This window comes from Trachypithecus francoisi, unplaced genomic scaffold (assembly GCF_009764315.1).
Source record: "Trachypithecus francoisi isolate TF-2019V2 unplaced genomic scaffold, Tfra_2.0 Contig00782, whole genome shotgun sequence".
In the NCBI taxonomy this organism is placed as follows: domain Eukaryota; kingdom Metazoa; phylum Chordata; class Mammalia; order Primates; family Cercopithecidae; genus Trachypithecus; species Trachypithecus francoisi.
The window spans coordinates 36,664-64,257 of NW_022680894.1; the positions used below are offsets into that span (position 1 = coordinate 36,664).

General features: G+C 50.4%; 1 protein-coding gene and 1 pseudogene across 2 annotated transcripts; both read right to left on the minus strand.

The window, feature by feature from the left end:
* Nucleotides 1-222: 222 nt before the first annotated feature.
* Nucleotides 223-16,174, minus strand: LOC117088781 (annotated as a pseudogene). Its single transcript, XR_004439321.1, has 4 exons — nt 16,158-16,174; nt 15,857-15,981; nt 881-1,232; nt 223-672 (listed from the first exon to the last, which is right to left on the minus strand). The product of XR_004439321.1 is annotated as an uncharacterized LOC117088781 (transcript).
* LOC117088746 (putative inactive beta-glucuronidase protein GUSBP11) lies at nt 223-26,932 on the minus strand. The gene is given in 11 exon segments (XM_033219916.1): nt 223-670; nt 2,061-2,220; nt 6,372-6,450; nt 16,158-16,338; nt 19,630-19,771; nt 23,803-23,951; nt 23,954-23,984; nt 24,292-24,409; nt 24,411-24,469; nt 26,284-26,551; nt 26,859-26,932. Coding segments are annotated over 8 exon segments (858 nt in total). The 3' UTR covers nt 223-670; nt 2,061-2,220; nt 6,372-6,450; nt 16,158-16,321.
* Nucleotides 26,933-27,594: the final 662 nt, after the last annotated feature.

Consider the following 27,594-nt stretch of genomic DNA (forward strand, 5'->3'; position numbering starts at 1 on the left):
AAGGAGGAAGGTGAGGTGGGAGAGAATGGAGGGACCAGTGTTCAGTGAGCTGACTCCTCCTATCCTGGCCTAGTTCCCCAGGGGACACGCCTGGGAGCCTGTGATCCGCTCTTCTGGGCTGCTTTCCCACTGGTGCCAGGATTCCCCCACACCACACTGAGAACCCAGGAGAAGCACCAAATTATATGAGAGATAAGAAATGAAGAGAGGGAGCAGGATTTCTGGTTGACAAAGGATGTTTATTGAGGGTTTTCTGGGTACAGGGAGAAGGGCTGGATGGCTTGGGATGCAGAGACCCCTCCTCTGGGATCCTGCAGCTCCAGGCCCCTGTGGGTGGGGTGAGGGCTGGGAACCTATGAACATTCTGCAGGGACCACTGTCTTCTCCATGGTGCTCCCTTCATGCGCGACCTGGCAGCTGAAGATGTTGCGGGACCTCCACTGCTCGGGCGTCAGGCTCAGCTAGCTGCTGGCCACGTACTTGTTGCTCTGTTTGGAGGTTGTGGTCATCTCCACGCCCTGGGTGATGGGGGTACCATCTGACTTCCAGGTCACCATCAAGATTCGTGGATAGAAGTCACTCATGAGACACACCAGTGTGGCCTTGTTGGCTTGGAGCTCCCCAGAGAAGGGCGGGAACAGAGTGACCAAGGGGGTGGCCTTGGGCTGACCTGTGTGGACAGAGGAGGGGGTGAGAGATGGCAGAGGTAGCGTGGGGTGTGTGGAGCACCTCACTCTGTCTAAAGTCTCTGGGAGGGTTCATGGTGTGTCCGTCTGCTCCACCCAGGGCCTCTCCCTCCCTCTTAATTCCCTCCTTTCGATTGGAGCCCTCTGAAGAGCAAACAGTCCTGCACCTTCCTAGGGGCCTTCCCAAGTCCTCTTTCCCAAGTGTCTTGGCCCAGTCATTTCCTCTGCAGCCTCGGTTTCCCCTTGTGTACCCAGGGCAGGCTGTGCTCCCTCCTTCCTGGTTTCTGGAGTCTGAGTTTAGAATCCAGGAGTCTCTCCACAGCACACAAAACTGTTCTGGCAGTGTGTGGGGAGGCCCAAGCCTAGCATGGCCTGGAGCCTCCCATCTCCTGGGGCACCAGGCTGTGCCCCAGCCTGGCCCACTCACCTCTCCTGGTAAAGCACAGGCTCCACCCAGACAAACTCTAGGGTTCTGCCATCGACCCCGTCCCACCAGCCCGACCACAGGACCCTTCACATCGGCTGGGCTCTTGGGGCTTGCCCAGACTTCGGGTCACTGCAGCCCCCATGTACACCCTAGCAGCCTCTGATGCCCCTGGACTTCACCTGGTGGCCCTGGAGTTCTCTGCACCCCCATTTACTCCCCGCTAGTCACCTGCTGAGTCTAAGGTGACCTTCCTCAAATGAAGGCGGGAGGTCGACCCGTGAACAGAGTGATGCCGGACCCCAGAGGTGACGGGACTCCAGGGACAGACACATCTCTGCCCCAAAAGACCCTCTCCTTTCTTGTGACTGTCCTGGGAGAGCTGGGCTCTCGGGCCTCACCCAGACTCATCTGTCCCTTGGTGTCCCTAGGTCCTCCCGACCCAGCACAAGCCACGGAGCTGCAGTCTAGACCCAGAGTCCTCTCTGTGTCTTCCATTGGTCTCCCCTTGGGGTGAACCCTGTGTCCCCAGAACCCGTGTGGGCCTCCCATGCTGGATGAGCATCCAGCCCTCAGCCTAGACTCTGGGGTCCCGGGGACTGTCTCTAAGGCCACCGCAGGGCCCCTCATCAGAACTGGCCACTATCCCTCACTCAGACATCTGCCCTGGGAGAGGGGAGGAGCCCTGACCCTGCCCAGTCCCAACACAGGCCCTGGGCAAAGGCTGTGTCCTGCTCTTGGAAACTGACGCTGGCTGTTCCCACTGTGGAGGCCCTTCCTGCAGGAAACCCTGAGACTAGCCCGCTTCCCCCAGACCCCATGGAGAAAGGAAGGGTTCCATGCTTAAGACTTGGAGGGCAGAGGGGAAGAAGCCCCAGAGAAAGAAAACAGACTTTTCCAGAGACAGGAGAGGGTGGGACAGGCTGGGGAAAGTTGTGAGAGCCACCTACCTAAAATGGTGAGCTGGGTCCCGCTGCCAAACACATGCTTCTGTGAATTATGCTTGGATTGAAACCCCAGGGCCAGCACCTGGTTACAGTCCAGGAGCCATGCTGGAGCAGGAACCTGCTGGGCGTGAGGGGCACAGGGCTGCAGTGTGGAGGTTGTGACCTAGGCACAGGGCAGGGGGTTGGCCAGTATCCCAGTAGTGTCTCTGTGCCGGTCCCTTCTCTGCAGCAGGTGCCGCCCACAGCCTTGGAATCACCCCAGCCTCTGTCCCCATCTCTGAAGCTGTTGGTGCTGATGGCAATGTTGGCCCAGTGGGTCCCAGCAACTCCCTGAGTGACACATCACCTCAAGCAGCTGTGCGGTGTGGCTGAGGAGTGCTGAGCTGCCTCAGACCTGCCCAACCTCACTTGGTCCCATTTTAAGGGCCTCTGAAATCCACCACAAGTGTCCCCAGTCAAGCCAGCCTGCCAGGCTGACTTCCTCCCTGGACCAGGAAACTGGGTCATTCCCGACTCAAGAGGAGATTCCTCTTTTATATCTATCCAGGGGGATGTAGCTCAGTCTCACTTTGTTCATGAAGCCTTTTCTGATCATTCCATCTGTCCATCCATCTATCTATGCATCTGTCCATTTACTCATCTCTCTCTGCATCCATTTACCTATCCACCCATCCATAAATCCATTCTGTCTACTAGGCACTGTTTTGTGTGCTGGGGACATGGTGTGGTCCCCCATGCTCTCACCCCCATCTCTCCCAGGTCATGGCCAACAAGACACTCCTCATGGCTATGTTCAAAGTCATTCTGCTGTACCTGGTGTCTCTGCTGCATGTGACACGGGGCTGGACCCTCTTTCCAGTGACTCTTTTCCCCTTGGGGTCTGACTCCCCTTTCCTCTTCCCCTGGCATCTGTTTCTCCATGGCCTATGCCTGGCTGCTGACTCCCCCAGACCCCCACCCAGTTCTCTTTCTTTGCCATCTGCACACTCTGTGACCCCCACTATTGCCCACATGGTGAGGCTGGTGTCTATCCCAGCTCCAAACCCTCTCAGCTCCTCAATTGCCTGCTGACCATGCCCAGTGAGCTACCAACAGGACTCTCAAACTAATCACATCCAGAGAAGATGACCACCTTCCCCCAGCCCAGCTCATTTTCCACCTTCAACTTATCATAATGACCAGGGGCAGTCTCAGCTCCTCAGCCAGAAACCTGGAGTCCTTGGACTCAGTCACCTTGCCTCCCACACTGAAATGGCTTCTGTGTGCTTAGCTGTTGCATCTAGACATTCCTTTTTTCTTTTTTTTCTCTTTGCTTTGAGACAGAATCTCTGTCGCCCAGGCTGGTGTGATCTTGGCTCACTACAACTCTGTCTCCCAGATTCTAGGCAATTCTGTCTCAGCCTCCAGAGTAGCTGGGATTACAGGCATGTGCCACCACAGCTGGCTAATTTTATATTTTCAGTAGAGATGGAGTTTCACCATGTTGGCCAGGCTGGTCTCGAACTCCTGACTTCTGTTGATCTGCCCGCCAAGACCTCCAAAAGTGCTGGGACTACAGGCATAAGCCACCATACCCAGTGACATTCCCTTTAAAGCTAAAAGAAGGCTCATTATAATTAAGAAACAATAAAACCACCTTCTGAGACTCCAAAACCACAAGAAGAGTGAACTTTCTTTTTCTGGATTTTAATCTCAATCTCTCTTTGGTACAAGGATGTGGTGTTGAGCTGGGGCTTACTGGGTGCAAGCTCCCTGCCAGGGGTTCAGACCGGAGTGTTTCTACCTTAGAAGCTGGTCTAGTAATTGGTGATTGGTTTTGTGATGTGAACATAAGATCTTTCTTTGCTTATTTGCTTATTTATTTGTTGAGACAGGGTCTCACTCTGACACCCAAACTGCAGTGAAGTGGTGCCATCACAGCTCACTGAAGCCTTGATCTTCTGCGTTCAAGCGATCCTCACACCTCAGCCTCCCAAGTAGCTGGGACCACAGGCATGTGCTGCCATGCCCAGCTATTTTTCTTTTAACTTTTTTTTGTAGAAATGGGGTCTCATCATGTTGCCCAGGCTGGTCTTGAGCTCCTGGGCCTCCCCAAGTGTTAGGATTATAGGCATGAGCCACCATGCCCAGCGAGATTTTTTCTTTTCTTTTCTTTTTTTTTTTGAGATGGAGTCTTGCTCTGTCACCACATTGGAGAGCAGTGATGCAACCTCAGCTGCCTGCAACCTCTGCCTCCCAGGTTCAACTGACAGTCCTGCCTCAGCCTCCAACTAGCTGAGACTACAGGTGCACACCACCACATCCAGCTAATTTTTGTATTTTTAGTAGAGACAGGGTTTCACCATGTTGACCATTATGGTTTCAAACTCCTGACCTTGTGATCCACCCACCTTCACCTCCCAAAGTGCTGGGATTTCAGGCCTAAGCCACTGTGCCTGGCCTTTATTTCTAATTTTCAAGAAAAACTTTGTTTTTTGAGATGGAGTCTCGCTCAGTCACCAAGGCTGGAGTGCAGTGGTAGTATCTTAGCTCACTGCAACCTCTGCCTCCCAGGTTCGAGTGATTCTCCTGCTTCAGCCTCCAAGTTGCTGGGACTACAGGCATGTGCCACCACGCCTGGCTAATTTTCCTTTTTGTTTTTTTTTCTGTTTTTTTGAGCCACCTGATTAGCTGGGATTACAGGTATGCACCACCACGCCCAGCTAATTTTTTGTATTTTTAGTAGACATGGGGTTTCTCCACGTTGGCCAGGCTGGTTTTGAATTTCCAACCTCAGGTGATCCACCCTCCTCAGCCTCCCAAAGTGATGGGGTTACAGGTGTGAGACACCACACCTGGCTTCATTTTTATAATTGTGGTCAAACACACATAGCATCAATATTTCCACTTTACCTATTTTTAAACATACAGCTTCATGGCACTCAGTACATTCACACTGTTGGGCGACCTCCACCACCATCCATCTCCAGAACTCTTTCATCTTCCCAAACAGAAACTCTAAACCCATTAACTACAGTCCCCCATTCTTCCTTCCCACATGCCCTGATAACCTCAAATCTACCTTTTGTCTATGTGAATTTGGCAATTCTAGGTATCCCATAAAAGTGGATTCAAATGACATTTGTCTATTTGTGTCTGACCTATTTCACTAAGTGTAATGTCTTCAAGTTTCATCCATGTTGTAGAAGGTTTTTGAAATCAATTTAAAAATAATTAACAATTAAAATCTATTAAGACCTATTCAAAGTAGTCCAGCCAGGTGCAGAGACTCACGCCTGTAATCCCAGCACTGTGGGAGGCCAAGATGGGGGATCACCAGGCCAGGAGATCGAGCCTATCCTGGCTAACACAGTGAAACCCCGCTTCTACTAAAAATACAAAAAAATAGCTGAGCGTGTTGACATGCACCTGTAGTCCCAGCTACTTGGGAGGCTGAAGCAGGAGAATCACTTGAACCCAGGAGGTGGAGGTTTCAGTGAGCCAAGATTGTGCCACTGCAGTCTAGCCTGGGTGACAGAGCAGGACTCCATCTTAAAAAAAACTTTAAAAAAAGGTTCAAATGTGGCCTTTGAAAAGCGTGTTGTCTGCCAGTATACAGTATATAAAATGTATGAAAGGTAGCCTGTTCCAGAGTTAAGTTTGTAAAGCTGAGGACCATCTGCAAATACATGGCACGCCCTTTCCCTACACCACAGTATCTTCAAAAACTCTTCCCTACAATCTTCCTTTTTTTTTTTTTTTGAGACAGGGTCTCACTCTGTCACCCAGGCTGGAGTGCAGTGGCATGATCACACCTCACTGCAGCCTCTCCTAAAGCGATCCTCCCATCTCAGCCTCCTGAGTAGCTGGGATTATAGGCATGAGCCACTACATCCAGTTAATTTTTCTTATTTTTATTTTTTGAGATGGGTTCCCACAATGTTGCTCAGCTCATCTAGAACTCCTGGGTACAAGCAATCCACCCACCTTGGCCTCCCAAAATGCTGAGATTACAGGCGTGAACCACCACACCTGGCCTCCAATCTCTTCAAATTTCACAACCTTACCTTTCTATCACTATAACACTACTTCCCTCACAGGATGCATGGTTATCATCAAGAAAGGCAGGAAGGGTGAAGATTTCTAGCATTTCTCTCTCAGTCCCATTTGGTGCTTACATCTTATTTTGGGTTGCACTTGACGTCTTGACATATGGAATACTTGTCAATTAGGCTTACAACAGCCTTAGAGTGATCATGTGGGTAATCTTGATGAGAGATATGATCATTAAATTCTAACCAAAATGTAGCATCCAAACATAAGACAAATACTTACATGTGATAAATCCTGCGTGAAAGAGAGGATAATGGTGCCCACCTCTGATCATCTGTCCCAAATCAAGGCAGTGAAATTCCTGCAAAAAATAAAAAAAAACTAAAGCATGTCTGCCAGTTGCTGGTCTGTGATACAGAAGGCTCTTTCTAGGGGAACCAGAGGGAATGGAGCGTAATTCAAATTGGAAGACTTTTAAAGCCAGAGCTAGCTCACTTATTGATGCTATACCTTTTAACTCCACTCAACTGCAGAAGTCAGGACTCTTGTTACAAGTGACAGAAACCCAACTCAAACTAGCTTAAGCCTAAAGACAGATTTATGGACTGTCTCATGGAATTCATAAACAAGATAGTTCTGACTATCTCTCAGACCTCATTGGCCTTAAGAACTATATGGAGTCAGAGACTCAAACACCACTCTCTTCTATTGTCATGTCTCCATTTCTTTGAGATTTGTCCTTTTTTCTCAGCAATTCCCCCAATCCTCTAGTTCACATAAGATGGAGTGGAGTCTCCCTCTGTCACCCAGGCAGGAGGGCAGTGGCACAGTCTCGGCTCACTGCAACCTCTGTCTCCTGGGTTCAAGCGATTCTCGTGCCTCAGTTTCTGAGTGGCTGGGATGACAGGCATCTGCCACCATGCCCAGATAATTTTTGTATTTTTAGTAGAGACGGGTTTTCACCATGTTGGCCAGGCTGCTTTCGAACTCCTGACAGGTGATCCACCCACCTCGGCCTTGCAAAGTGCTGGGATTACATACGTGAGCCACTGCGCCCGGTACTGATGCAATAATAATATTCTTAACTCTGGTTCAAAGACTTTTTGAAGAAGCAGATAATGAGCATGACAGAATTGAAACTGATTTGGGGAATTGAGTAAAATCTCTATCTAGGTCGGGCGCAATGGCTCACACCTATAATCTCAACCCTTTGGGAGGCCAAGACAGGCAGATCACTTGTGGTCAGGAGTTTGAGACCAGCCCAGCAAACATGCTGAAACCCCATCTCTACAAAAAATACAAAAATTTGCTTGGTGTTTTGCTGTGCACCTGTAATCCCAGCTACTCAGGAAGCTCAGCCATGAGGATCACTTGAACCCAGGAGGTGGAGGATGCAGTGAGCCACGATCACACCACTGCATTCCAGCCTGGGCAACAGAGTGAGACCCTGTCTCAAAAAAAAAAAAAAAAAATTCCCATTCATACATAATGAAACCGAAAGATCAAAAGAAAGCAGAATGATTTTTTTGGAGCAAAACACACTGCTTGCTGTCAATGAAAACATTACAGTCCTAACCTTTCCCCCAAGAATTCTGTCAGATAACCTCAAAGTTATCAAAATGAAATGGGATTACCTAAAGGTGAAGGACTTAAAGAAAAATATTTGGCCAGGCATGGTGACTAATGCTTGTAATCCCAGCACTTTGGAAGGCCGAGGCTGGTGGATCACCTGAGGTCAGGAGTTCAAGACCAGCCTGGCCAACATCATGAAACCCCGTCTCCACTAAACATATGAAAATTAGCCGGGCATGCTGGCCAGTGCCTCTAATCCCAGATACTCGGGAGGCGGAGGCAAGAGAGTCGCTTGAACCCAGAAGGCAGAGGGTGTGCACCTGTAATCCCAGTTACAGTGGAGGCTGAGGCATGAGAATTGCTTGAGTTCAGCAAATGGAGGTTGCAGTGAACTGAGATCTTACCACTGCACTCCAGCCTGGGTAACAGAATGAGACTGCCTCAAAAAAAAAAAAAAAAAATCGGTGCTATTTTAAGTGTTTTATGATTAAACTTCTATAATTGTCTATTGCACTAAGTTCATTATTTTTATTGTATTAAACTTTAGATTCATGGAGCACATGTGCAGGTGTGTTCCATGAGTACACTGCAAAATGCTAAGGCTTCGGCTTCTATTGAACCTATCACCCAAACACTGACCATAGTACCCCATGAGTAGTTTTTCATCTGTTTCCCTCCTTCCCTCCCCACCTGTGGAGTTCCCAATGTCTGTTATTTCCATCTTTATGTCCACTTGAACAAATTGTTTAGCTATTTATTATTTATTTATTTATAAGACAGAGTCTCGCTCCTTCACCCTGGCTGAAGTGCAGTGGCGCCATCTCAGCTCACTGCAATGTTCGCCTCCTGGGTTCAAGTGATTCTCATGCCTCATCCTTCTGAGTAGCTGGGATTACAGGCAGGTGCCACCACATGGGGCAAACTTTTGCAATTTTAGTAGAAATGGGGTTCCACCATGTTGGCCAGGCTGGTATCAAACTCCTGACCTCAAGTGATCCACCTGCTTTGCCCTCCCAGAGTGCTGGGATTATAGGCATGAGCCACTGCACCTTGCCTATTTTTAAATAATACTTAATTTTCTTTCATTTTGCTAATAATTTAGAGTACAATTATATAATGATGTTAACGTTTTTTGGGGGGGGACAGGGTCTGACTCTGTCACCCAGGATGGAGTGCAATGGCTCAGTCATGCTGCCCTGCAGCATCAAATTCCTGGGCTCAAGTGATCCTCCCACCTCGGCCTCCTAAACAGCTGGGACCACAGGCATGCACCACCACGCCCAGCTAATTTTTCTATTTTTGTGGAGACAGGGTCTTGCTATGTTGCCCAGGGGGATGTCAAATTCCTGACATCAAGCAATCTGCCCACCTTGGCTTCCCCAAGTGCTGGGATTAGAGACGTAAACCACCATCTCTGGCCTAATAATGTAGAGTCTTACTTAATGCTTCATAGTATGATTTTTAAAGTTTGTATTTCAAATGTATTTTAATATGTAGTTTGATCTTTTGAAAAACATTTGAATTCCTAATAGATTATAAAATACTAGTTGTGCCCAGGAGGCAAATGTTGCAATGAACAGAGATCACACCGCTGCACTCCAGCCTGGGTGACAGAGAAAGACGCCAGCTCAAAAAAAAAAAGAAATAGTTGTGTTAGGGTTCAAACCAGAGAAGCAGAACCAGTAGGAAAGATACACAGATTCAGATATACATAAACATATAGTGCCACACATCTGCATAGATATAGAAACGGATGGCTTCTAGCCAGGCACAGTGGCTCATGCCTGTAATCCCAGCACTTTGGGAGGCCGAGGCAGGCAGATCACCTGAGGTCAGGAGTTTTAGACCAGTCTGGCAAACATGATGAAACTCTGTCTCTAATAAAAATACAAAAATTCGCCAGGCGTGGTGGTGCACGCCTGTAGTTCCAACAAATCGGAAGCTGAGGCAGGAGAATTGCTTGAACCCAGGAGGCAGAGGTTGCAGTGAGCCGAGATCACACCACTGCACTCCAGCCTGGGTGACAAAGCTAGACTCCATCTCTAACAAACAAACAAACAAACAAAAAGCTATATACAGACATACATCTAGATAGATAGATAGATTGGTAAAAGTTTGGCTTCTGCATTTGTGGGGTTGGCTAAGCAAGCCCAGAGTCCACAGGACTGGCCATCAGGAAACGACAATCACCGGTGGGCTGGAGCCGCAGAGGCAGTGCCAAAGCTTATTTTTCACAGGCACTCAGGAAGAAAGATCCAGAGGGAAGGGACCACAATTGTGGACTCAATTGCTACTTGAAGTTTGTGCTCCAGGAAGTCCTAAGCCCTCTCTTTTTTAAAAAAAGAAACATAAACATTTTGGCTTGTGGTGCCACAAGCTGTAGTCTCAGCTGCTCAGGAGGTTGAGGCAGGAGAATTGCTTGAGCACAGGAGTTAGAATCTAGCCTGAGCAGCATAACAAGACTTTGATTCTAAAAAGCATTTAAAAAATAGTCTGGCCACAGTGGCTCACGACCATAGTCCCAGCACTTTGGGAGGCTAAGATGGGTGAACTGCTTGAAGCCAGGAGTTCAAGACCAGCCTGTCCAACATGGTGAAACTCCATCTCTACTAAAAATACAAAAATCAGCTGGGTATGGTGACGTATGCCTGTAATCCCAGCTACTTGGGAGGCTGAGGTGGAAGAATTGCTTGAACCTGGGAGGCAGAGGTTGCAGTGAGCTGAGATCTCACCATTGCACTCCAGCCTGGCAACAAGAGTAAAACCCCACCTCCAAAAAAAATTTTTTTTCTAATGAAAAACTTTTTGGAGATAAGGGGTTTTGCCCTGTTGACTAGGCTGGAGCACAGTGGCACAGTCACATCTCACTGCAGCCTCAAACTCCTGGGCTCAAGCAATTCTCCCTCCTCAGTCTTCCTAGCAGCTGGGACTGTAAGTGCATACCACCATGCTGACTAATTAAAAGAAAAAAAAGAAAATTAGAGAGATGCGGTCTCGCTATGTTGCCCAGGCTAGTCTCACATTCCTGACCTCAAGTTCTTCCCACCTTAGCCTCCCAAAGTGCCAGGATGTGAGCCACCATTCCCGGCCCCAGTAAACCAATACTGATACATTATTATTAACTAAGCTTCATCTTGATTCAGATTTCTTTACTATTTCCCATAATGTCCTTTTCCTATCCCAAGATCTCATCCAGGAGACTGTATTATGTTAAGTTCTTAAGTCTCCTCAGGATTGCTGGAGTGCAGTGTCTCCATCTTGGCTCACTGCAACCTCCGACCACTGAGTTCAAGCTATTCTCCTGCCTCAGCCTCCCCAGGTGCTGGGATTACAGGCACCTGCCACCATGCCCAGCTAATTTTTTTTTTTTTTTTGAGAGGGAGTCTCCCTCTGCCCCCCAGTCTGGCGTGCAGTGGGGTGATTTTGGCTCACTGCAACCTCAGCCTCCCAGGTTCAAATGATTCTCCTGCCTCAGCCTCCCAAGTAGCTGGGATTACAGGTGTGTACTGCGACTCACTGCCTTTTTTTTTTTTTTTGAGAGAGAGAGTTTGAGATGGGGTTTCACCACATTGGCCAGGCTGGTCTAGAACTTCTGGCCTCAGGTCACCCACCAACCTCAGCCTCCCAAACTGCTGGGATTACAGGTGTCAGCCACTGTGCCCAGGCTATTCTGCAGTTCACTTGCAAAATATTTTTCCCTTTACAATAAATTGCTCTATACTGCATCACCTTTGCTGTGTGATTCTTATTTAAATTCTTTATTTATTTTCATTATTTATTCTTTTTGAAACAGGATCTCACTATGTTGCCCAGGCTAGTCTCAAATCTTTGAGCTCAAGCAATATGCCCACCATGGCCTCCCAAACAGCTGAGATGACATGTATTAGCCACCACACCCAGCCTAAATTCTTTGAAACTGACACATGCAGTCCTACAACAGCTGTCAATCATTGTACCACTACAATCCAGCCTGGTTGACAGTGTAAGGCCTGATCTAACAAAAGGAAAAAGATATATTAAAAATAAATATATATATATTTTTTTTTTCTTAAAAATAGGGTATCCCAGTCATGCACGGTAGCTCACATCTATAATCCTTGCACTTTGGGAAGACAAGGCAGGTGATTCATCTGAGGTCAGGAGTTCAAGACCAACCAGGCCTACATGGTGAAACCCCGTCTATACTAAAAAAAAAACACACACAAAAAATTAGCTGGACATGGTGGAAGGTGCCTATAATCCCTGCTACTCGGGAGGCTGAGGCAGGAGAATCACTTGAACTTGGGAGGCGGAGGTTGCAGTGAGCCCAAGAGTGCACCAGTGCCCTCCAGTCTGGGCTCCTACAGAGTGAGACTCCAGCTCAAAAACAAATACAAACAAAAAAGGCGGGGTCTCCCTCTGTTGCCCAGACCAGAGTGCAGTGACACAATCACAGTTCACTGTACCCTTGACCTCCTAGGCTCAACTGATTCTCCTGCCTCAGTAGCTGGGACTACCAGCACACATCACCATGCCTGGTGAATTTTTTAATTTTTTGTGCTGATGGTCTCGCTATGTTGCCCAGGCTGGTCTTGAACTCTTGGCCTGAAGTGATCCTCCTACCAAGTCCTCCTTACAAAGAGCTGGAATGACAGGCGTGAGACACCGCACCAGGCCCCCCGAAGCTGCCTGTTCCTTGAGCACGATGTGTAGAAACGGGAGCTAGAGTGAGAGCAGCACTGTGGGGGAAGGGACAGGACTGCCATCCTGAGCTATGTGACCTTAGGCCAGACCCCTCTTCTCCAAGCGAGACCAACCACATGAGTGATCTCGGGAGCCCATGCCTGCTCAGACAGGCTGGATTTAACTTTGTAGGTGGATGGGAACCTGTGAAGGTTTAGAGATGCTGGAAGAACCTTTTTCCTGGGAAAGCTTTCGAAATAGGGAACAAACAGCCATCCCAGGCCCCGCTGAGGGAGGATCCTATCAGAAGCCCTCACCACTGCCTCACTCCACACCGGTGGTGATGGTGATGTCATCGATCTAGATAGTTTGTGTCATGTACAGAAGCACAGACTGCTGCAGTCTCACGTAGTTGAAGAAGTCAAAGTCTGTGTTCTGGACAAAGTAACCCTTGGGATACCTAGGGTGGGAGGACTGTGGTTCACTGGGCCCTTGCCATGGGTCTTTTGCTCTCAGCTCACTTGCCTCCCCAGATGCAGGGCCTCCTCTCTGTGAAGGCTTATTTTTAAATAATACTTAATTTTCCTTCATTTTGCTAATAATTTAGAGTATAATTATATAATGATGTTAACATTTTTGGGGGGGTGGAACGGGGTCTTACTCTGTCACCCAGGCTGGAGTGTAATGGCTCAATCATGCTTCCCTGCAGCCTCAAATTCCTGGGCTCAAGTGATCCTCCCACCTGAGCCTCCCAAACACCTGGGACTACAGCCACGCACCACCATGCCCAGCTCATTTTTCTATTTTTTTGAAGACAGGGTCTTGCTATGTTGCCCTGGGCAGTGTCAAATTCCTGATCTCAAGCAATCTGCCCGCCTTGGCTTTCCAAAGTGCTGGGATTACAGGCATAAACCACCGTCCCTGGCCTAATAATGTAGAATATTACTTAATGTTTCATAATATGATTTTAAAAGTTTATATTTGAAATGTATTTAAATATGTAGTTTGATCTTTTGAAAAACATTTGAATTCCTAACAGATTATAAAATACTAGTTGTGCCCAGGAGGCAGAGGTTGCAATGAACAGAGATCACACTACTGCACTCCAGCAGGGTGACAGAGCAAGACTCCAACTCCAACGGTGGCTCACGCCTATAATCACAACACTTTGGGAGGCCGAGGCAGGTGGATTACCTAAAGTCGGATGTTCAAGACCAGCCTGACCAACATGGAGAAACGCTTCTCTACTAAAAACACTAAATTAGCCGGATGTGGTGGGGCATGCTTGTAATCCCAACTACTTGGGAGGCTGATGCAGAAGAATCACTTGAAACCAGGAGGCGGAGGTTGCAGTGTGTCGACATCTCGCCATTGCACTCCAGCCTGGGCAACAAGAGTGAAACCCCATTTGAAAAAAAAAAAAATTTTTTTGTAATGAAAAATTGGACCAGGCTGGAGCACAGTGGCACAGTCACACCTCACTGCAGCGGCAAACTCCTGGGCTCAAGCAATTCCCCTCCTCAGCCTCCCTAGCAGCTAGGACTGTAAGTGCATACCACCATGCTGACTAACTAAAAGGAAAAAAAAAAATTTAGAGAGATGTAGTCTCACTATGTTGCCTAGGTCTCTTACTCCTGACCTCAAGATATTCCCATCTTAGCCTCCCAAAGTGCTGGATGAGAGCCACCATCCCAGTCCCAGTAAACCAATACTGATACATTATGATTAGCTAAGGTTCATCTTGATTTAGATTTCTTTATGATTTCCCATAATGTCCTTTTCCTGTCCCAAGATCTCATCCAGGAGACCATGCTATCTTTAGTTCTTAAGTCTCCTCAGGATTGCTGGAGTGCAGTGACTCCATCTTGGCTCACTGCAACCTCCGACCACTGAGTTCAAGCTATTCTCCTGCCTCAGCCTCCCCAGTTGCTGGGATTACAGGCACCTGCCACCATGCCAGCAGTGCAGTGGGGTGATCTTGGCTCACTGCAACCTCTGCCTCCCGAGTTCAAACAATTCTCCTGCCTCAGTCTCCCAAGTAGCTGGGATTACAGGTGTGTGCTGCCACTCACTGTCTTGTCTTGTCTTTTTTTTTCTTTTGGAGACAGAGTTTGAGATGGGGTTTCACCACATTGGCCAGGCTGGTCTAGAACTTCTGGCCTCAGGTCATCCACCAACCTCAGCCTCCCAAAGTGCTGGGATTACGGGTGTCAGCCACTGTGCCCAGGCTATTCTGCAGTTCACTTGCAAAATATTTTTCCCTTTACAATAAATTGCTCTATGCTGCATCACCTTTGCTGTGTGATTCTTATTTAAATTCTTTATTTATTTTCATTATTTATTCTTTTTGAAACAGGGTCTCACTATGTTGCCCAGGCTGGTCTCAAACATTTGAGCTCAAGCAATCCGCCCACCGTGGCCTCCCAAAGGGCTGAGATGACAGGCAATAGCCACCACACCCACCCTAAATTCTTTGAAACTAACAACTGTGGCCCCACAACAGCTGTCAATCATTGTACCACTGCCATCCAGCCTGGTCGACAGTGTAAGCCCTCATCTCACAAAAGGAAAAAGATATATTAAAAATAAATAAATAAATAAATAATTTTTTTTTCTTAAAACCAGGGTATCCCAGTCATGCACAGTAGCTCACACCTGTAATCCTTTCACTTTGGGAGGCCGAGGCAGGTGAGTCATCTGAGGTCAGGAGTTCAAGACCAACCAGGCCTACATGGTGAAACCCCACCTCTACTAAAGAAAACCCACAAAAATTAGCTGGACATGGTGGAAGGTGCCTGTAATCCCTGCTACTCGGAGGCTGAGGCAGGAGAATCACTTGAACTTGGTAGGCGGAGGTTGCAGTATGCCCAAGAGTGCACCAGTGCCCTCCAGTCTGGGCTCCTACAGAGTGAGACTCCAGCTCAAAAACAAATACAAACAAAGAAGACAGGGTCTCCCTCTGTTGCCCAGACCAGAGTGCAGTGATGCGGTCACAGCTCACTGCACCCTTCACCTCCCATGCTCAACTGATTCTCCTGCCTCAGCAGCTGGGACTACCGGCACACATCACCATGCCTGGTGAATTTTTTAATTTTTTGTGCTGATGGTCTCACTATGTTGCCCAGGCTGGTCTTGAACTCTTGGCCTGAAGTGATCCTCCTACCAAGTCCTCCTTACAAAGAGCTGGAATGACAGGCATGAGCCACTGCACCAGGCCCCCCGAAGCTGCCTGTTCCTTGAGCACGATGTGTAGCAATGGGACCTAGAGTGAGAGCAGCACCGTGGGGAAGGGACAGGACTGCCACACTTAGCTATGTGACATTAGGCCAGACCCCTCTTCTCCAAGCGAGATCAACCACATGAGTGATCTCGGGAGCCCGTGCCCACTCAGACAGCCTGGATTTTAGCTTCGTAGGTGGATGGGAACCTGTGAAGGTTTAGAGATGCTGGGAGAACCTTTTTCCTGGGAGAGCTTTCCAAATAGGGAACAAACAGAGCCACCCTGGGCCCCGCTGATCTGTCTCACACCTCACCGGTGGTGACAGTGATGTCATCAATGTAGGTAGTTGGTGTCGTGTGCAGAAACAAAGGCTGCTGTAGTCCCGCATAGTTGAAGAAGTCAAAGTCTGTGTTCTGGACAAAGTACCCCTTGGGATACCTAGGGGGGGAGGAGTGTGGTTTGCTGGGCCCTTGCCATGGGTCTTTTGCCCTCAGCTCACTTGCCTCCCCAGATCCAGGGCCTCCTCTCTGCGAAGGCCACCCTGTCCCTGGCAGGAAGACCACAGGGTGAGGCAGGAAGGTGTGTGCGCGCAGTGGAGGCAGGATGGTACTCACTTGGAGTTGAAGGTCATGTACCGATGGTCGCTGGTGGCAGGGTGGGGGGCGAGCGTGTTGTTGATGGCAACAGTGATGCAGAGGTGGGAGGGCAGGGGCCCCACCTGGAACAGGCTGCTGCTGTCGGTCTCAAAGGGGAGGTAGCCCCTTCATGCTCTAGCGTGTCAACCCCATTCACCCACTGCAGACATAGGAGATACGGGGAGTGGGTGGCAGGTCGGGGCATGAGGAGGGGCTCTGCTATCGGGCACTCCCTCACATAACCTGCAGCATGGGGCTCAGGGACCTGCCAGCCAGACGGGAAGAATGACATGTTGGCCAGGCTGGTATCGAATTCCTGACCTCAAGTGATCCACCTGCTTTACCCTCCCAGAGTGCTGGAATTGTAGGCATGAGCCACTGCACCTTGCCTATTTTTAAATAATACTTAATTTTCTTTCATTTTGCTAATAATTCAGAGTACAATTATATAATGATGTTAACTTTTTTTGGTGGGTGGGACAGTGTCTCACTCTGTCACCCAGGCTGGAGTGTAATGGCTCAGTCATGCTTCCCTGCAGCCTCAAATTCCTGGGCTTATGTGATCCTCCCACCTCAGCCTCCCAAACAGCTGGGACTACAGCCACGCACCACCATGCCCAGCTCATTTTTCTATACTTGTGGAGACAAGGTCTTGCTATGTTGCCCAGGGGGGTCTCAAACTCCTGAGCTCAAGCAATCTGCCCGCCTTGGCTTCCCAAAGTGCTGGGATTATAGGCATAAATCATTGTCCCTGGCCTAATAATGCAGAATTTTACTTAATGCTTCATATCATTTTAAAAGTTTGTATTTGAAATGTATTTAAATATGTAGTTTGATCTTTTGAAAAATATTTGAATTCCTAACAGATTATAAAATACTAGTTGTGCCCAGGAGGCAGAGGTTGCAATGCACAGAGATCAAACTGCTGCACTCCAGCCTGGGTGACAGAGCAAGATGCCAGCTCAAAAAAAAAAAAAAAAAAAAATAGTTGTGTTAGGGTTCAAACCAGAGAAGCAGAACCAGTAGGAGAGATACACAGATTCAGATATAGAAAAACATATAGTGACACACATCTGCATAGATATGTAAAAGGTTGGCTTCTGACCAGGCACAGTGGCTCATGCCTATAATCCTAGCATTTTGGGAGGCTGAGGCAGGTGGATCACCTAATGGTCGGGAGTTCAAGACCAGTCTAACCAACATGGAGAAACCCTGTCTCTACTAACAATACAAAATTAGCCAGACGTGGTGGCAAATGTCTTTAATCCCAGCTACTCAGGAGGCTGAAGCAGAAGAATCACTTGAATCCAGGAGGCGGAGGTTGCAGTGAGCCGAGATCTCACCATTGCACTCCAGCCTGGGCAACAAGAGCTAAACCTCATCTCAAAAAATAATTTTTTTTAATGAAAAACTTTTTGGAGATAAGGGGTCTTGCCCTACTCATTAGGCTGGAGCACAGTGGCACAGTCACACCTCACTGCAGCCTCAAACTCCTGGGCTCAAGCAATACTCCCTACTCAGTCTCCCTAGCAGCTGGGATTGTAAGTACATACCACCATGCTGACTAATTAAAAGAAAAAAAAAATGTATAGAGATGCGGTCTCACTATGTTGCCCATGCTAGTCTCACACTCCTGACCTCAGGATCTTCCCACCTTAGCCTCCCAAAATGCTAGGATGTGAGCCACCATCCTCGGCCCCAGTAAACCAATACTGATACATTATTACTAACTAAGCTTCATCTTGATTCAGATTTCTTTACTATTTCCCATAATGTCCGTTTCCTGTACCAAGATCTCATCCAGGAGATCATACTATGTTTAGTTCTTAAGTCTCCTCAGGATTGCTGGAGTGCAGTGACTCCATCTCGGCTCACTGCAACCTCAGACTACTGAGTTCAAGCTATTCTCCTGCATCAGCCTCCCAAGTTGCTGGGATTTCAGGAACCTGCCACCATGACCAGCTAATTTTTTTTTTTTTTAAGAGGGAGACTCCCTCTGTCACCAGGCTGGAGTGCAGTGAGGTGATCTTGGCTCACTGCAACCTCTGCTTCCTGGGTTCAGATGATTCTCCTGCCTCAGCTTCCCAAGTAGCTGGGATTATAGGTGTGTGTCGCCACTCACTGCTTTTTTTTTTTTCCGAGACAGAGTTTGAGATGAGGTTTCACCACGTTGGCCAGGCTGGTCTAGAACTCCTAGCCCCAGGTCATCCCCCACCTCAGCCTCCCAAAGTGCTGGGATTACAGGTCTGTGCCACCCACCCAGCTTGGCTAGTTTATTTTTATTGTTTTTTCTTTTTAATGCAGTAGGTGGGGTCTTGCTCTGTTGCCCAAGCCTCCTGAAGTGCTAGTATTATAGGTGTGAGCTGAACGCTGAGTTAGAACTGCATGATTGTAAGGAAGAAAAGGGGGGTGGGCATGGTGGCTCACACCTGTAATCCCAGCACTTTGGGAGGCTGAGGCAGGCAGATCACTGAAGGCCAGGAGTTCGAGGCCAGCCTAGCTAACATGGTGAAACCCCGTCTCTACTAAAAACACAAAAATTAACCGGGCACAGTTGGTCACCCTATATTCCCAGCACTCTGGGAGGCCAAGGCAGGCACCTGAGGTCAGGACACTAAAACCAGCCTGGCCAACATGATGAAACCCTGCCTCTACTAAAAAATGCAAGTTGGCCAGGCACGGTAGCTCACGTCTATAATCCCAGCACTTTGGAAGATCAAGGCGGGCGGATCACAAGGTCAAGAGATGGAGACCATCCTGGCCAACATGGTGAAACTCCATCTCTACTAGAAATACAAAAATTAGCTAGGTGTGGTGGCATGCGCCTGTAGTCCCAGCTACTTGGGAGGCTGAGGCAGAAGAATCGTTTGAACCTTCAAGGTTAAGGTTGCAATGAGCTGAAATCACACCACTGTACTCCAGCCTGGGCAACAGAGCATGACTTTGTCAAAAAAAAAAAAAAGTAAAAGTTAGCTGGGCATGGTGGCACACATCTATAATCCCAGCTATTTGGGAGGCTGAGGCAGAAAGGTCACCTGAGCCAGGGAAGTCGAGGCTGTAGTGAACCGAGATCGTGCCACTGTACTCCAGCCTGGGCAACTGGAGTGAGACCCTGTTTCAAAAACAAAACCAGCTGAGTGCATGCAATCCCAGCTACTCAGGAGGCTGAGGCAGAAGAACAACTTGAACCCAGGAGGCCGAGGTTGTAGTGAGCCAAGATCTCACCACTGTCCTCCAGCCTGGGTGACACAGCAAAACTCCATCTCAAAAACAGAAAAAGAAAACCACAATTTGGGTAGGTAGATATCTGGTTCCCTGAACTATCCAGGTATGGACAGCCCTCCCATTGGGCTGGGACTGGACACTGATCTCGCATAGCACACGCCCACCCATCTGTCACATGCCAGGGTTTCCTTCCCAATCCAGCCCAGGGCAGCCAGGGGGCACTCACTTGATGTAGCAGCAGGCAGATTCCAGGTAGGACGCAGGCTCCCTCGGCCAGACCACATCACCATGGCGGGGTGAATCTGGTCTGTGTGCACCAGTTCTTCCATCACCCACATGTAGGGATGCATAGACACGTTGTTGAAGAGCTGCCAGGGGGCCAGGAGGGAAGGGAAAGAGGGTCATGGTGTGGCCCACAGGCTGGCCAGGCAGAGCAGCTGTGCGGTGGGGACTCATAGCACCACCAGGCCCACAGCGGGACACTCATCAATGACCACAATCCCATACCGGTCACACATCTGCAGCATCTCTTCCCCGTAGGGAATAGTGGCTGGTGTGGAAGGTGTTGGTGTCAAGGTAGCGAAGCAGGTTGAAGTCCTTCACGAGCAGCAGTCGAAGTCCTTCCCTCGAATCCAGGGGACAGCAGAGCCCAGTGACCTGTCCCTGTTGAAGCTGCACTTTCTCCAAGAGCCAGGACCCTGGAGAGCCACGCCATGAGCCCCCTCTCCAGTCCAACCACCAGCTCCACTGCAGGGTGGTTTGGAGCCATTTGCCTTATCACCCTGAGCTGCCACAGGGAAGCTCATTTGCCTCATCGGCCTGAACTGCGGGACATAGGGAAGGCAAAAGTGGAAGGTGACCAGAAGCAGCCCCCACGAAGACCCAGGAGCACCAGTGCACATCTACATTCTCATGCTTCTTGACTCCGTGGAAATAGACAGGTTTCCCATTGATGAGGAACGGGCTCTCGGTGACAGCCACAGTGCGGATCCCCTACAGAGTGTGTAGAAGTTAGAAAAAGGCTCCAGTGATGTCTGTGCAGTCAGCCGCACCTACGACACCAAAGCGCCAGGTGCGACCACCCCAACAGCCTGAGCCCCACCTGGCCTGGCCTGCCCTGCAGCAGGAAGACCTCCAGTGCATCCCAGCAGCCGCCTCTGGGCCTGCAAGCAGAGAAACAGCAATCAGAGGCTCTGCCCTTTCCTGGCTGACCTTGGGACCTGCCCTTCAATATCGGGCCTTCTCCTTGACCAGACGAGGTGGCTCATGCCTGGAATCTCCAGTCTTTGGGAGGCTAAGGCAGGAGGATCACTTGAATCCAGTTCAAGACCAGCCTGGGCAACAGAGTGAGACCCCAACTCTACAAAAAACATTTTGTTTTGAGACAGTCTCACTCTGTCACCCAGGATGAAGTGATCTCAACTCACCACAGCCTCTGCCTCCCAGGTTCAAGCAATTCTCCTGCCTCGGCCTCCAGAGTGGCTGGGATTACAGATGCCCAGCAAATTTTCATATTTCAGTAGAGATGGTATTTCACCATGTTGGCCAGGCTGGTCTCGAACTCCTGATCTCAGGTGATCCACCTGCCTCAGCCTCCCAAGATGCTGGGATTGCAGGCATGAGCCACTGCTCCCGGCGTGTTTTTCTGAATTAAAAAAAAACATTTATTGGGGCCAGGTGCAGTAGCTCATGCCTGTAATCCCAGCACTTTGGGGGGCTGAGAGGGGTGGAACACTGGAGGTCAGGAGTTCAAGACCAGCCTGGTCAACATGGCAAAACCCCATCTCTACCAAAAATACAAAAATTAGCCGGGTGTGTTAGAACACGTCTGTAATCCCAGCTACTTGGGAGGCTGAGGCAGGAGAACTGTTTGAACCTGAGAGGCAGAGGTTGCAGTGAGCCAAGATCATGCCACTGCACCACTCCATCCTGGGTGACAGCGCAAGACTCTGTCTCAAAAAACAAAACAAAAAAAAAAACATGCTTTTGACCAGGCACAGTGGTCATACCTGTAATCCCAACACACCAACACAGGGAGGCTGAAGTGGGAGGATGGCTTGAGCCCAGCAGTTCAAGATCAGCCTGGGTAACATAGGGAAACCACATCTTCCCTAAACATAACAATAATTAGCTGGGCATGGTGGTGTTTGCCTGTAGTCTCAGCAACCCCAGGTACTTGGGAGGCTGAAGACGGAGGATTGCTTGAGCCAGGAGTTTGGAGCTGCAACAAGCTATGATCTTCAGGCAGAGCAGGTAGTCAAGGAAGTGACCGTTTCCTTCAGAAGTGCCAACCACGGCACTGAGACGTGTGATGTGTGAACAAGCATGTACAGCTACAACCCATGTGCAGCCAGAAGACGACCCAGAATGTGCTTAGAGTAACACCTCTCCCAGCTCCTTAGGAATCCATCATGGAAGACTCCCAGAAAGGGAGTTTCTCCACTGATAATCAGCGCTCTCTCATCCTTACAGCAGCCTGCCCTGATTTCTTTCTCAGGGTGAAGGGCGTATTTTGTACTTCACTGTGTTTTTTGAGATGGGATCTCACTCTGTCACCCAAGCTGTCTCAGCCTCCCAAGTACCTGGGATTACATAATTGAGTGTTGCAATCTCAGCTCACTGCAACCTCCACCTCCTGGGTTCAAGCAATTCTCCCATCTCAACCTCCCTAGTACTGGGATTGCAGGCACATGCCACCACACCCGCCTAATGTTGTCCAGGCTGGTTTGAACTCCTGAGCTCAAGTGACCCACCCGCCTCGGCCTCCCAAAGTGCTGGGATTACAGGCATGAGCCACTGTGCCCAGGCTATTCTGCACTTCACTTTCAAAATACTTTTCCCTTTACAATAAATTGCTCTATGCTGCATCACCTTTGCTGTGTGATTCTTATTTAAATTCTTTATTCTTTTTGAAACAGGATCTCACTATGTCACCCAGGCCGGTTTCGAACTTTTGAGCTCAAGCGATCCGCCCACCGTGGCCTCCCAAAATGCTGGGATGACAGGCATTAGCCACCACATCCAGCCTAAATTCTTTGAAACTAACAACAGCAGCCCCAAAACAGCTGTCAGTCATTGCACCACTGCCATCCAGCCTGGGCAAGGCCTCATCTCTCAAAGGAAAAAGATATGTTAAAAAAAAATTAAATTTTTTTTTTTCTTAAAGACAGGGTATCCCAGTCATGCATGGTGGCTCACACCTGTAATCCTTGCACATTGGGAGGCCGAGGCAGCTGAGTAATCAGAGGTCAAGAGTTCAAGACCAATCAGGCCTACATGGTGAAACCCTGTCTCTACTTAAAAAAATACAAAAATTAGCTGGATTAAGTGGAAGGTACCTGTAATCCCAGCTACTCGGGAGGCTGAGGGAGGAGAATCACTTGAACTTGGGAGGCAGAGGTTGCAGTGAACCCAAGAGTACACCAGTGCCCTCCAGTCTGGGCTCCTACAGAGACTCCAGCTCAAAAACAAATACAAATAAAAAAGACAAGGTCTCCCTCTGTTGCCCAGACCAGAGTGCAGTGATGCGGTCACAGCTCACTGCACCCTTGACCTACAAGGCTCAACTGATTCTCCTGCCTCAGCAGCTGGGACTACCGGCACACATCACCATGCCTGGTGAATTTTTTAATTTTTTGTGCTGATGGTCTCACTATGTTGCCCAGGCTGGTCTTGAACTCTTGGCCTGAAGTGATCCTCCTACCAAGTCCTCCTTACAAAGAGCTGGGATGACAGGCGTGAGCCACCGCACCAGGCCCCCTGAAGCTGCCTGTTCCTTGAGCATGATGTGTAGCAACGGGAGCTAGAGTGAGAGCAGCACCGTGGGGAAGGGACACGACTGCCACCCTGAGCTATGTAATGTTAGGCCAGACCCTCTTCTCCAAGCGAGATCAACCACACGAGTGATCTCGGGAGCCCATGCCCGCTCAGACAGGCTGGATTTCAGCTTCGTAGGTGGATGGGAACCTGTGAAGGTTTAGAGATGCTGGGAGAAACTTTTTCCTGGGAGAGCTTTCCAAATAGGGAACAAACAGAGCCACCCTGGCCCCCGCTGATGGAGGATCCTACCAGAAGCCATTACCACTGTCTCACTCCACGCTGGTGGTGATGGCGATGTAATGGATGTAGGTAGCTCGTGTCGTGTACAGAAGCACAGACTGCTTGCAGTCCCGTGTAGTTGAAGAAGTCAAAGTCTGTGCTCTGGAAAAGGAACCCTTGGGATACCTAAGGCGGGAGGACTGTGGTTCGCTGGGCCCTTGCCATGGGTCTTTTGCCCTCAGCTCACTTGCCTCCCCAGATCAGGGCCTCCTCTCTGCGAAGGCCTCCCTGTCCCTGGCAGGAAGACCACAGGGTGGGGTGGGAAGGTGGGTGTGTGCTGTGGAGGCAGGATGGTACCCACTTGGGCGTGTTGGTCATGTACGGACGGTCCCTGGTGGCAGGGTTGGGGGGGTGAGCGTGCTATTGATGGCGACAGTGACGCAGAGGCGGGAGGGCAGAGGCCCACCAGGAACAGGCTGCTGCTGTCAGCCTCGAACGGGAGGTAGCTCTTTCATGCTCTAGCGTGTGGACACCATTCACCCACTGCAGACATAGGAGATACGGGGAGGGGGTGGCAGGTCAGGGCATAAGGACGGGCTCTGCTATCGGGCACGCCCTCACATAAACCGCAGCATGGGGCTCAGGGGCCTGCCAGCTAGATGGGAAGAACGACATCCCAGTGGGGTAGATCAGGCCACCTATCCCCCTACACAGGGCACAGCCCCCAGGGCAGGGTAAGGCCCCCCACAGTCCCACCCCAGGAGACAGGCTGTGGGTGGAATCTAAGGGTCCCACGCTGTTCAGCAGCTGTGCCCACTCACCTGCCCCACCCGCTCCTGGCCACCCTGACCACAATGGCATAGAAGTGGGCACTGCCAATCCTCAGCACCACTCTTGTGTACAGGTCCTGGATCCATCGCTTCAGCAGGGTCACTTCCCGTTCATACCACACCGAGCTGACAAAATGCCCAGTCCTGGCTGATGTCATTGAAGATGGAGAGAACCGGTATGTCCAAGGTGGGGCCCGACTGCAAAGACAAGGGCTGGGTTCAGCTCCTAGGCCCCCAAAGGGATCCGGGACCAGCGTGCTGCACAGCTGTGCCCCCAGGCCTAGCACAAGCCCTGACACATGGCGGGGACTCCTGGCGGAAAAGACAGAGAACTTGCTGATGACAGGTCAACTGCCAGGGCAGGTTGTACACCTGGGCCAGTGGGGCCAGGAGATCCTTGTTGGAGCGGATGGGACCCAGTATCTCCTGAGACAGGGGTGAACCCAGGGGCACATCCCAGCCCGAGGCAAGAAGGTTCAGACTTGTGACTAAGATGCAAATGACCCACAGCCTGTCTCAGGAAGGAAGGCTGCTTAGGGGGATGGGGCAGCTCTGCTTAGGACACTGCGAATGAGGCCCAGGCTGGCAGCCAGCCCTCTCCTCTCCTTCTCTTGTACTGAATACCACAAAGTCAGAAACAGAGGATGTAGGTTGGGCACGGTGGTTCACACCTGTAATCCTAGCACTTTGGGAGGCAGAGGCAGGCGGATCACAAGGTCAGGAGTTCCAGACCAGCCTGGCCAATATAGTGAAACCCCATCTCTACTAAACATACAAAAATTAACTGGGAGTGGTGGCGGGCGCCTGTAGTCCCAGCTACTCAGGAGGCTGAGGCAGGAGAATCGCTTGAACCCAGGAGCGGAGGCTGCAGTGAGCCAAGATTGTGCCATCGCACTGCAGCCTGGGTGACACGGCGAGACTGTCTCAAAATAGAAAAAGAAAAAGAGGATGTAGCACAGGCAAACGCGGCCCAGACCTCACCGGATCCCACTTCTCTGCTGACCACATCCAAGTCAGGAGGGCAACGGGGTGGCGTCCTTGGCCTGATGTCACTGTCTGTCCTCTATCTGAACCCTGAAAACCAAGCTACCTTCCTCCCTCAGCAGAGCCGACCTCAGAATGTCTAAACTGTCCCCTCCTCCCGATCCCCGGGCCCAGCTCTGTGCAGGGCCTGCCCCTCAGGCCTGAAGAGTGCCTGGTGGCTCATGCCTAGAATCAGTGCTTTGGGAAGTCAACGTGGGAGGATGGCTTGACATCAGGAGTTCGAGATCAGCCTGGAGAACGTACTGAGACCCTGTATCTTAAAAAACAAAACAAAACCAAAAACTTGGTTTTTGTTTTGAGACGGAGTCTCAGTCTGTCGCACAGGCTGGAGTGCAGTGGCGTGATCTCGGCTCACTGCAACCTCCCCCTTCCTGGTTCAAGCAATTCCCCTGCCTCTGCCTCCCAAGTAGCTGGGATCACAGGTGCTCATCACCACGCCCGGCTAATTTTTGTATTTTTAGTAGAGACGGGGTTTCACCACGTTGCCCGGGCTGGTCTTGAACTCCTGGCCTCAAGTGATCCGCCCGCCTCGGCCTCCCAAGGTGCTGGGATTACAGGCGTGAGCCACCAAGCCCGACCAAGTTACTTTTCTTTCTTTTTTTTTTTTTTAAATTAGGCATGGCGGTCCCAGCTAACTTGCAAGGCTGGGGCGGGAGAATCGCTTGAGCTCAGAAGTTAGGATTGCCCCATTCCGCTCCAACCTGGGCGGCAGGGTCAAACCCAGTCACAAACACATTTCAAAAGTTAAAAATAAATATTAGAAAAGACACTGCCCGGGCTCAGCCTTCGCCTCCGGACGCGGCTGCACAGGAGCGCCCGCCTCCTCCGCCCTAGCTCTCCGGTCCCTGTTTCCCCCGGTACCCCAGTCCTCCAACCCTGCGCCCCCAAGCCCATTGACCTTTAACCTCCTCCGGGCCCCCAGCTCCGCAGCACTCAGGTGAAGGAGGGTGCAGGGCGCCGGGGCTTACGCCATTCCCAACGCCGGGCTTCCGGGCGGCTCTCGCAACGGTCGCCGGTACCTCTGCTCCTGGAAGCCCAGGCGTCGGTTGTCGGAGAAGTGGGCTTGGAAGCTTCAGAGGCCGTGGAGCTCCTTGTGCTCCCGCGACGCGCTCTCCCTGGTGTACAGCATCCCGCCCAGCAGCGCCTGCGGGCAGCCACACAACAGCGGCCCCAGAGCCGCCCAGGACATCGCCACCAGTCAGGTCATACTTCCCGCTCCCTGTCTTGGCAGCCAGTCTGAGGGGATGAGAGCGGCGCGCGGAAAGCCCTGCGGGCCTGTCGCGTGAGGCGCCTGCCCCGTGAGGCGCGTGAGGCCGTCGGCGCCATGTTTGTTGAGGGCGAGTGCCAGGCCTGGAGGGGCGGGGCGGCGCCAGGCGCTGCACAGTAGGACCCGTGGCTGGAATCCAGGGCTAGACCTTTGGGGAAGCGGGACCCCCATCCTCAGCTCCAGCCAAGAAGGGCGTCGTCTGCTCCCCATCCCAGCAGAGGCTGGACGATCCAGGGCAGCAGGCCAGGACAGAATCCCTGAGATTGGTGGACTCACCCTTTCTTCAAGGGGCACCTCCACTTGATTTCCCCAGCAGGAATTGGAGCAGGCCCCAGGGGAGCCTCTTCCATGACTGCTGGATGCAGCCTCTTGCAGGGATGCACCTCCTTGGGAGGCGTTCGTAGCCTTGACCCTGGACCTCTGGGATCCCGACCCTAACCAAGGGGACAGAAGCTCCTTCTTGGCTTTGAAGATACATGAAGATACAGGGAGAGAGGCGAAGTGCAGTTGGTCACGCCTGTAATCCCAGCACTTTGGGACGCTGAGATGGGCGGATCACTTGAGGCCAGGAGTTCGAGACCAGCCTGGGCAACATGGCGAAACCCCCTCTCTACTGAAAATGCTAAAAAGAAAAAAAAAAGGAGCCAGGCATGATAGCAGGTGCCTGTAATCCCAGCTACTCAGGAGGCTGAGGCTGAAGAATCACTTGAACCCAGGAGGCGAAAGTTACACTGAGCCAAGGTCACATCACTGCAGTTCAACCTAGGTGACAGAGCAAGAATCTATCTAAAAAAAAAAAAATTTCAGGGAGAAGGTGCCCTGCGGGATCCCACTTTACTCCAGTAGCGAAGGCACCGTGTGGAAGGCTAGAGGAAGAGATCTGGAGACAGTAAAAAAGACATAGGTTTATTAAGGGGACTTGCACACAGGTGCAGTGGCTGTGACTGGACATGAGAACCACTACATTTGTAAAAAGCATGCAGCTTCCATAACATTTTCACTTAGCATCCTT